Here is a 10990-nt window from a genome sequence, read left to right as displayed (position 1 = left end):
AATGCCCTAGCACAACTGAGAATGGTTAGTTCACTTCAGCAGTGCTTTGTTACTTGGGCCTAGAGTTGTGTGGGTCTTGCAATCTGCCTGAAACAGGCATCAACAACTCTTTCTATGACCATGTTAGGTTCAATGCTACAGAGGGAATGGTGTTTGACAGAGCCAAACTTGACTTGGTGAGATGGTTTCCAGTGACAGTATAGAGTAGGAGAGGGTCTGAGCATTGGTTAAGTTGTGCTTAAAATGCATGACAAGATGTAGAAGTTTTACTCTCTGCTCTGATGATCCATAAACTTGCCCTCAGCAAGTCAGGAACCCAAGGAGCCTTCAAAAAATATATTTAATAATGGTGATAATCTTGAGCTCCCTCTTCATACCTCACAACCTCAAATACACCATTTCAACTGGTATCAATATGATTCTGTAGGATAAATACAGCCTGGCAGTTTTCCAAATTCTCTGTGATTTTGCCTTTTGTATCTATCAATTTAATTTTGCTTTATTGCTTAACTCTTTGGAGGAATTCACCAGATTAAGACTTCCTGCGCTTGTGAATGAGATTTTGCTTTATTTGTTGTCCTATTTTCTGTCCTATGTTCTGTTTTTCCTGGAGAGGCATACAATTTTGCACTTTCACAATAAAACACTATGTTCCCCTTACTATTGTCACTGGATAAGAACAGCGTGAGACCCCGAGAGTTCATATTTGAAGCACTGAATCCACAAACCCACTATCAAGTCTCAGGCATCAGTGCCTGTCTCAGAGTCACAATAGGTCATACACAGCTCACTGGATTCCACACATAATGAAGTATTAAAAGGGAAATCAAAACTATTTGAAATATAAAAGAAGAGATGAATATCAAGGCAGATTTTAGACAGTTGGACCAAACTGTTAACTAGAAGCTGTTTCTTCTTTCCCTTCTCTACCCAACACTACAAAGCCAAGAGCCCCAACTATATGTGTTCTTCAGGCATTGAGTATTATTCTTTTTATTATGGCTGTTACCTATTTATTAAGGTGCACATACTGTGCAGTATATTTTGGGTACATATGGGGGTTTCTGACTTCGTTATATAACTCATTTATTTGTAAACAATGACATTCCATCAAAATGATACTGATGCCAACATGAAGCTTTGGTACTGATGGGTAGTCATAAAGTAACTTCTTCAAATCAGTTGCTGGAATGAATACTGAATCAGAGGGTCTATATGTGCCAAATTGGATCTTAAAGTATCCATTTTAGAGTGGGTTAGAGCCATTTCCTCAATTAAATAACGCTTGATTTCTAAAGGGACATCCATTTAAATTCCATTTAACCTGCCATGCTAAAATGCATGATGTATGTTAATAGTTTGTACATGAGAATACCGTATAGATATTAGTCAAATGAAATACCAACAGCCACCCATTATTACAATCAAAATTCCTAATGGAGGATACATGTATTGTACTCTATAGGACATATAAAAATGCAATGCTTTTTCACAGCCTCTAAATTCTATGACTGCAGCTAGAATGAAATGCCATTTTATACCGTATTTTGCAAATACATATAGGAATAGTGTAGCTATAATAAGTCAACTGTACTAGGTTGGCAAAATGGTAATAGATCAGACCATTGCCTCAGACTATACCTTCAAAGATACATCTAGATTATATTCTATGAAAAATGTAGTTTACATCCTGTTTGTGATATTTAATAGATCTCTGGCATATTCATTGTGACATTTGTGACAATGTAAATAGCTACTCTTCTCCAAATAAAATCATATAAACTAAGAAAGAGCTTATTTTTCTGACAAATTGAATGTATATACAATTCTTATCCCAAACCCTATCACCAAGTACTAGATAATGAAGTGGATTGTCAAGGATGCTTTTAAAATATGCTTCCCACAGGTATTTTTAAGTATGGAGAGAATAACCATATGTTTAGAATAGTTGCTTAGACAAATCTTTACAAAAAGTAGAGAATTAGATTGGATGATTCCTGGAAGTCCCTTTCAGCCTTATGGTTAAAAAACACATTGTTTACGATTAAAACACATAATTTACTATATCACAATAAGCTTAACTTACTGTGCAGAATAAGCATAAATGACTTCAGTGAGTTTGGTTCTCTCCCCATGCTCCTGTGCTATAAGAAGCCCATCAGCATAGCTGAGGTATTTCCTATTCTCAGCAGGAGGATTGAAGTACTCCCAGAGCCTGTTCTTTCCACACTGACTGTAAGCCTACCCTCTATTCCCTGTGAGAGAAGTGAGTTAATCTCTCAGCCCCCTAAAGAAATTCTTTTGTGGGTAATTATTCCCATGAGAACCTTGTCCTCAGCCTCCACAGCCTCCTATAAACACCCTGGCCTTCTTGCCCACATGTGGTTAAAAACAGAAACCTAGACCCAAGGAAGGGAGGGACAGGCAAGGATTCAGGTCTAGGTCCCGTTTCCACATGCAAAGTGTTGCATTAGTGTCCTCTTAAGCCCCAGAGAGAGAAAGAGTTCAACAATTATAAAAATGATCATGATTATAACAAATAATCTGCAATCTAAAAATATTTTCTAGCTGTATACTTAGAGAACTTAAAAACACTAATTAATCCTCACAGACTACATTGGACACTAGTTAATCTGTTACTTAACTGAGTTATTTCATAACCAAATTCTAATGCAGCCAAAATCCCTAACCAGAAAAAGTATATTGTATTCAGTAGACATAAGCTACCAATGAGTGTACCTATCGGAGTAAGAAAATGGCCACCACAAGGTTTCAAGGAAACAAATGTTTCCAACTCATTAACCTCAAGAGAAACTTAGATTCTATATCTGATCCAAAATAAGAAACCCTGGACACATTGTGCTTCTAATTTCAGGGTGAGTCTGTAATAATATTTTCATGCACTGTTACTTAATGGGAACAGGTTTTCATTTAGCAGAACAAGCAATGGAAGCCTATCTGTAACTTTGGTGATTACTAGGTCTGAAGGTTAGACATACTTCAGTGTTAATGAAGGTGATTCACTGAATTTAAAAGCCACATCAAATAAACTGCAGAAGAACATTAAAAAAAATCTCAAATCCATAAAGTACAGTTTTTTTCCTTGTTTTTATTATGAAAGAATAAACGACGTTCTTGGCAAAATATCCTACACCTTTTTCTCACTAATGCAAGTATCTAGTGATTTGCTCCCATGAGGGGCAGTTAGTCCTTAGGAAGCATCCGTTGAAGAAGGTGACAGGGGCAGGGGGGTGGACTTACATGTCATTTAGTAGGATGTTGTTTATTAGAATTTAGCACATTGTAAAAACTACCTATATTTAGAAGTGCTAAGTTGAAAGGGTGCAATGTAGCAAATCATTTTATTTTCACTGATATTTCTTAGAAGATAGCAAAAAGACCTTTCGTTAATCTTGGTTACAGATACATACATTTGCTATTAGGAGACGCCATTTCCTCTGGATTCTATGCTACATTAATCAAATCTAAAAGCTATATTTACTAAGCAGATATACTATGCTTTCTCAGCATCTGAAATCCTAGGTTATGTGTATTTTCAATCTAAGCACTTATCTCTCTAAATAAGTGAAACTATATTCAATTAATATGTTGGAATTACATAATATACCAACTATACAGTAGCAGATTGTGAAAATCTAATAATGCTGTGTGAAATTATCTAGAAGAGATATGTATAAAAATAGGTAATATCCCTAAAATATTTTGCCAAGTTACAGTTTTTCCTGTTGGGAAGTTTACCACACTGCCATGATATATGTATGAAATGTCTGTTCAGAAAAACAAAATTAGAAAATATTCCTTTCATACCCACTCACTAAATGTAGGAATATTTAATCAAAACTCGATCTCAAAAGTGATACAAATATATAGAGAAAGATAGCTGTATGTGTGACAAACAAGAAAACATGGAATCTATTTATTGGTTAGTTTTGAAAGGGGCCTCACACTTGTAATTAATTAGAATACATATATATATTATACATAATATATATATGACCAAAAACACTCATAAGAATGAATACATCTTATTTCCCCTTTGCCCTCCAGTTTTTTATTGACAGTCATCACCCTCCTTTTTCTAGGATTATTGCCTGACATAACAGAAATTCCACTGCTTTTTCTCCACAGAGCAGTGAAAGATAAACAATCTTTCCATTCTCCTGTCATGATCCATGTTCTGGGCTTGTGCTTTTTGGAGGAGTCTTTGATCTGTAGCAGGTCTCAGAGGCTTGTCTCCCGGAGGAACATTGTGCCAATGTTGTAGGAAACTTTTTTTATTCTCGATGAAGAAAGAGAAGGCTTTGGCTGCTTAGGACCAGTTCTTACCTCCAGGAAGTAGCAGACCCCAGAGATTTCCTTTGGAAAGTTGTCTGGAAGCTCTTCACGGGACCGAGGAATGAATGTGAAACTTTCTTCTCGTTTTAATAATCTAAGAAGAAAATATATAATGTGAATCATATGGGCAGGTGAGATGAGAAAAAAATGGACACAAATTTTAAAGACTCAGGAAGCCTATCAATGACTGAGCTCATATTAAATGCCTTCATTCTTTGTAGAGATGTGGCCTTCATTACATTCCAAATACTAGGAAATATTATTTCTCAGGAGAAAATACCTTCACGCTATAATAATAATTTTAAAAAAGCAAAGTTGTTCTTGGTGCTACTGGAAAATATTTGTTCAAAGTTGATTTTTTTTCCTAAACAAAAGGCTAAAGGAGCTGCATAAAACAAGTTTTTATTCAAACATGCAGGATTTACTCTTTCTGTTTTAAAAATCTGCCTAATTCTGGAGCACTCCTTTAATGTTTTGTAGACTCTCAATAAGATTTAAATCCTATGTGTCATACACATAAATCAAGTTTTTAGCTTTGTAGAACAACAGTCATAATTCCATGTTTCTGTGATATCTGGTTACTGATTTCTAACAATACATATTTTCTAAACTCACATTTAGAAAATATTTGTCATTTGTCAAACAGCTTGACTCTTCCCATCCAGTCATAGTTTCTAAACTCACATTTAGAAAGTATTTGTTTGTCATTTATTTGTCAAACAGCTTGACTCTTCACTTCCAGTCATAGTTAAAGACAATTTTCTAGTACACTAATACTGGAGATTTATGCTTGTCCAGTTCCGTGAAATGTTCAGTTTGATAGTCGTATCTAAAAAAGTGGTCCAGCAATTCAATTTAATTCAACAACTTTTATGGGCTGCTTCTTATTGCCCTAGAAAAATCTCCTAGATTCTGTTGTGAATATAATAAGTAGAACACAACAAGCTTAAAGTTTTTTCAAAAGAGATACACACAGAGAATAAAAGAAAAAGAAAATAAAAACTGAATAAGCAAACAAAAGCCACAGTAATATAAAAGTAATATAAAACAATAGGCTAGATGCCATAAGAAAGGTGAATCCAAAAAGGTGTTGAAGTCCAGAGAGGGAAAAAGTTTACAGTGGGACGACCACTAAACCTTCATGGATGAGATGGTACTTAAAGATGGGCAGAATTTCAACAAGTGAATATGGAGAACAACATAATCAAAGGTTTAGATACAAGGAAATTATGATCAGGATCAACATGTTTCCAACTATTGGATACCATTATAGAATGAGGTAAGAGTGAGAGTTAAGGCTGAAGCAGTAGGTTAAGACAAACTTTTGAAGTCCAAAACTAAACGTTTAGACTTTATTTGGAAGGCACAGTGGAGCCAAACTTATCACTTTTTCCCTAAAAACCATTCATTTTCCTAAGACAGGTAAATGTTAATAGCAAGTCCAAGTTATTCAGGATAAGAGATGGGTTGGGGGTGAAAGGAACCATTATGACAGAGAAAAGGCAAAGTCAAAAAGTCAGTGAGTGCAAGAATAAACAATGTTTGAAAAATGTAAGATCATTGCACAAGCAATGATAATCATCTTTACACTAAAGAGAAAAAAAGAATCATTCCTTGTCAAAAGTTCTTAATGGATAAAAATATTATCTGAAAATAAGTTGGTAGTACTAAGAATTCTTATAATGTGAGCAATCTATATTTACCCTTATGAATGACTGTTGTAGTATTTTGCGTCATAAAAGATTTTATTCTTACTTGCTCAGTTTATTAATTTAATTTTTATTTTATATTGGGGTATAGTTGATTTACAATGTTGTGTTAGTTTCAGGTATACAGCAAAGTAGTTCAGTTGTACATATACATATATCCATTCTTTTTCAGATTCTTTTCCCCATACTGGTTATTATAGAATATTGAGTAGTTCCTTGTGCTATACAGTAGGTCCTCGCTGATTATCTATTTTATGTATAGTAGTGTATATATGTTAATCTCAAACTCCTAATTTATCCCCGTGCCCCATCTTTCTCCTTTGGTAACCAGAAGTTTGTTTTAGAAGTCTGTGAGTCTGTTTCTGTTTTGTAGATAAGTTCATTTGTATCATATTTTTAGAGTCCACATATAAGTGATATCATATGATGTTTCTTTCTCTGACTGACTTCACTTAGTATGATAATCTCTAGGTCCATCCATGTTGCTGCAAATGGTATTATTTCATTCTTTTTTTATGGATATTCTATTTTATATATGTACCACATCTTCTTTATCCATTCCTCTGTTGATGGACATTAGGTTGCTTCCATGTCTTGACTATTGTAAATAGTGCTTCAATGAACATTGGGGTGCATGTATCTTTTTGAACTAAGGTTTTCTCCAGATATACGCCCAGGAGTGGGACTGTTGGATTATATGGTAGTTCTAGTTTTAGTGGTTTAAGGAACCTCCATACTGTTCTCCACAGTGGTTGTACCAATTTACATTCCCACCAACAGTGACTGAGGGTTCCGTTTTCTCCACATTCTTTTTTTTTGTTTGTTTTGTTTTGTTTTTTTTTTCGGTATGCAGGCCTCTCACTGCTGTGACTTCTCCCATTGTGGAGCACAGGCTCCGGACACGCAGGCTCAGCGGCCATGGCTCACGGGTCCAGCCACTCCACGGCATGTGGGATCTTCCCGGACCGGGGCACGAACCCGTGTCCCTTGCATCGGCAGGCGGACTCTCAACCACTGCACCACCAGGGAAGCCCTTCTCCACATTCTTGCAAGCACTTGTTATTTGTTGACATTTGGATAATAGCCACTATGACAGGTGAGAGGTGATATCTCATTGTGGTTTTTCCTTTTTAAAAACTTCCAATTGACCATTCCTTTAAAAATATTACACAGTGATTATATTAACTTGGGATATAGGTAAATGAGTCTCATTCTAACATTTCAAAATTCTTTCAATTAACTTATCTTATTTATCCACATAATGTAACTCCATGCAAAGTCTAAACATGCTCTTCTCTGACAAATTTATGGAGGGTAAAATTGAGTCCAGAGTAAGATAGAGTGCTTTGCTAGTGGGAGCAGTAAGACAGTGTTGGCACTGAAAGTAGAGTCCAGACCTGTTAACTCCTAGTCAAACTTAGCACTACAATAAATAATAAAGCTACACTAAGATAGTTTTTATTTCTTCCAGTGTTATTGACATATAATTGACATACAGCACTGTATAAGTTTAAGGTGAACAGTATAGTGGTTGGACTTACACCATGAAATAATTACCACAATAAGTTTAGTGAACATCTCATATAAATACAAAGTTAAGGAAACAGAAAAATTTTTTTTCTTGTGACGAGAACTCTTAGGGTTTACTCTCCTAACAACTTTCATGTATAACATACAGCAGTGCTAATTATATTTTTCATGTTGTACATTACATTCCCAGTACTTATTTACTTTATAACTATTAGTTTGTACCTTTTGACTACATCCGTCTAATTCCTGCTTTCCCCACTCCTCTCTGGTAAAGCCACAAATCTGATCTCTTTTACTGTGTTTGTTCACTTTTGAGGTATATTTGACCTACAACACTATGTTAGCTCCTGTCATACCCAGTAGTGATTTGATATTGCTATACATTTCAAAATAATCACCATGATAAGCATAGTTACCATATGTCATCATACAAAGATATTACATAATTATTGACAATATTGCCCACCCACACTGTACATTTCATAATCATAATTCATTTATTCTGTAACTAGAAGTTTGTGCATCTTAATCTCCTTCAAGTATTTCTCCTCCCCCCAACAAACTCCTCTCTGGCAACCACCTGTTTGTTCACAGTATACATAATGCTGGTTTTGTTTTGTTATATTCAGTCATATGTTTTGCTTTTTAGCTTCCACATAAAAGTAAAATCATACAGTATCTGTCTTTCTCTCTCTGACATTTCATATAGCATGATACCTTCTAGGTCCATCCATGTTGTCCCAAATGGCAGATTTCATTCTTTTTTATGGCTGAGTAATATTCCATTGTATGCATATGCCATATCTTCTTTATCCATTCATTCATTGATGGGCACTGAGGTTGCTTCCATATTTTGGCTATTATAATAAAACTGCAGTGAACATAGAGGTGCATGAATCTTTTCTTATTAGTGTTTTTGTTTTCTTCAGATAAACATCCAGGAGTGGAATTTCTGGGTCATTTGATAGTTCTATTTTTAATTTTTTGAGGAATTTTCATACTGTTTTCCATAATGGCTGCACCAATTTACATTCTCTCCAACAGTGATTTAGGGTTCCATTTTCTCCACATTCTTGGAAGCACTTGTTATTTGTTGATATTTAGATAATAGCCATTCTGACAGGTGTGAGGTGATATCTCACTGTGATTTTTATTTGCATTTCCCTGATGATTAGCATCTTTTCCTTTGCCTGGTGGCCATATGTATGTCTTCTTTAAAAGTGTCTACCTAGGTCCTCTCCCAGATTTTAAATTGTGTTTTTGTTTTGTTGATGTTGAATTGTAAGTGTTCTTTGTATATTTTGGATATTAACCCTTTTTGGATAAATGGTTTGCAAATATCTTCTCCCATTCAGTAGAGAGCTTTTTTATTTTGTTGATAGTTTCCTTTGTTGTGCAAAACTTTTTAGTTTGATGTAGTCCCATTTGTTTATTTTTGCTTTTGTTTCCCTTGCCTAAGGACACATGTCCAAAAACATATTGCTAAAACCAATGACAAAAAGCATATTAGCTAAGTCTTCTAAAGGTTTTACAATTTCAGGTCTTATATTTAAGTCTTTAATCCATTTTGATTTTACTTTTCATATGGTGTGAAAAATTAGTCCAATTTGATTCTTCTGTCCAGTTTACCCAACACCATTTATCTTTTCCACATTGTATTTTCATTCTTCTTTTTTGTAGATTAATAGACCATATGACTGTGGGCTTAATTCTGGGCTCTTTATTCTGTTCCATTGACTTTTGTGTCTGTTTTCTGCCAGTACCATACTGTTTTGAATTACTGTAGCTTTGTAGTATGGTTTAAAATCAGGGAGCCTGATACCTCCAGTTTTGTTCTTTTTTCTCAAAGTTATTTTGGCTATTCTGGGTCTTTTGTATTTCCATACAAATTTTAGAATTATTTGTTCTAGTTCTGTGAAAAATGTCATTGGTATTTTGATAGAAATTACATTGAATCTGCAGACTGACTGAGTACATTGTCATTTAACAATATCAGTTCTTCCAACCCATAAGCATTATATATTTTTCCATCTGTGTCATCTTCAATATCTATTCTCAGTGTCATAGTTTTCTGAATATGGGTCTTTTTCCTCCTTAGTTAGATTTATTCTTAGGTATTTTATTCTTTTTGATACAACTGTAAATGGGATTGTTTTATTAATTTCTCTTTCTGACAGTTTGTTTTTAGTGTATAGAAATGCAACTGATTTCTGTATATTAATTTTGTGTCTTGCAATATTAACAAATTCATTGATAAGTTCTAGTAGTTTTCTTTTGTGGCATCTTTAGGATTTTTTATGTATAGTATCTTGTCATTTGCAAAGAGCGACAATTTTTCTTATTTTTTTCCAGCTTGGATTCTTTAAAAACTTTTTTGTGTGTGTCTGATTTCTGTGGCTAGGACTTCCAATACTTTACTGTATAAAAGTTGTGAGAGTGGGCATACTTGTCTTGTTCAGGAAGAAAGGTTTTCAGTTTTTCATTATTGAATATGATGTTGGCTTGGATTTGTCATATAAGACCTTTATTATGTTGAGGTATGTCCCCTCTATACCTACTTTGTTCAGAACTTTTAATCACAAATCTATGTTGAATTTTGTCAAGAGCTTTTTCTGCATCTACTGAAAAGATCATATTTTTATTCTTCAGTTTGTTAATGTGATTTGTCACATAGTTTGATTTGCAAATATTGAACCATTCCTGATTCCCTGAGATATATCCCACTTGATCATGGTATATGATCCTTTCAAGGTATTGTTGACTTCAGTTTGCTAATATTTTGTTGAGGATTTTTACATCCATGTTCATCATTGATACTGGCCTATAATTTTCTCTTTTTTGTGATGTCTTTGTTTGGTTTTGGTAACAGGGTGATGCTGGCCTCATAGAATGAGTTCAGAAGTGTTCCTTGCTCTTCAACTTTTTGGTAATAGTTTGAGAAGATTAGGTGTTGATGCTTCTTTAAATATTTGGTAGAATTCAACTCTGAGTCCATCTGGTTCTGCACTTTTATTTGTTGGGAGTTTTAAAATTACTGATTCAACTTCATTACTGGTAATTGTTCTGTTCATATTTTCTATTTCTTCTTGGTTCAGTCTTGGAAAATTATACATTTCTAGGAATTTGTCCATTTTTTCTAGGTTGTCAATTTAATTGATGTATAATTGTTTGCAGTAATATCTTATGATCCTTTGTAATTCTGTGGTGTTGGTTGTAACTTACTCTTTTACATTTCAGATTTCATTGATTTGGGCTATTTTTTTAGTTTGGCTAAATGTTTATCAATGTTGTTTACCTTATCAAAAGTTCATATCTCATTTTCACTGATCTATTGTTTTTTTAAAAATTCTCTATTTCCTTTATTTTTGCTCCGATCTATATGATTTCCTTCCTTC

At 34.3% G+C, this 10990-nt stretch overlaps 1 protein-coding gene across 2 annotated transcripts in view; it reads right to left on the bottom strand.

The window, feature by feature from the left end:
* Window positions 1–2763: 2763 nt before the first annotated feature.
* The window catches only part of GUCY1A2 (guanylate cyclase 1 soluble subunit alpha 2), a 426827-nt gene continuing 418600 nt past the window's right edge, over window positions 2764–10990 (bottom strand). For both annotated transcript variants that reach the window (XM_079928804.1, XM_079928805.1), the window contains exon 8: window positions 2764–4450. In XM_079928804.1, the coding sequence (XP_079784930.1) occupies window positions 4243–4450 (208 nt within the window). In that variant the 3' untranslated portion in view covers window positions 2764–4242. The remainder of the gene's footprint in view (window positions 4451–10990) is intronic.

The sequence above is a fragment of the Stenella coeruleoalba genome (genome assembly GCF_951394435.1).
Source record: "Stenella coeruleoalba genome assembly, chromosome: 8".
Classification (NCBI taxonomy): domain Eukaryota; kingdom Metazoa; phylum Chordata; class Mammalia; order Artiodactyla; family Delphinidae; genus Stenella; species Stenella coeruleoalba.
The sequence above is the reverse complement of the archived record's forward strand: the minus strand, read 5'-3'. Positions and strand labels throughout refer to the sequence as shown.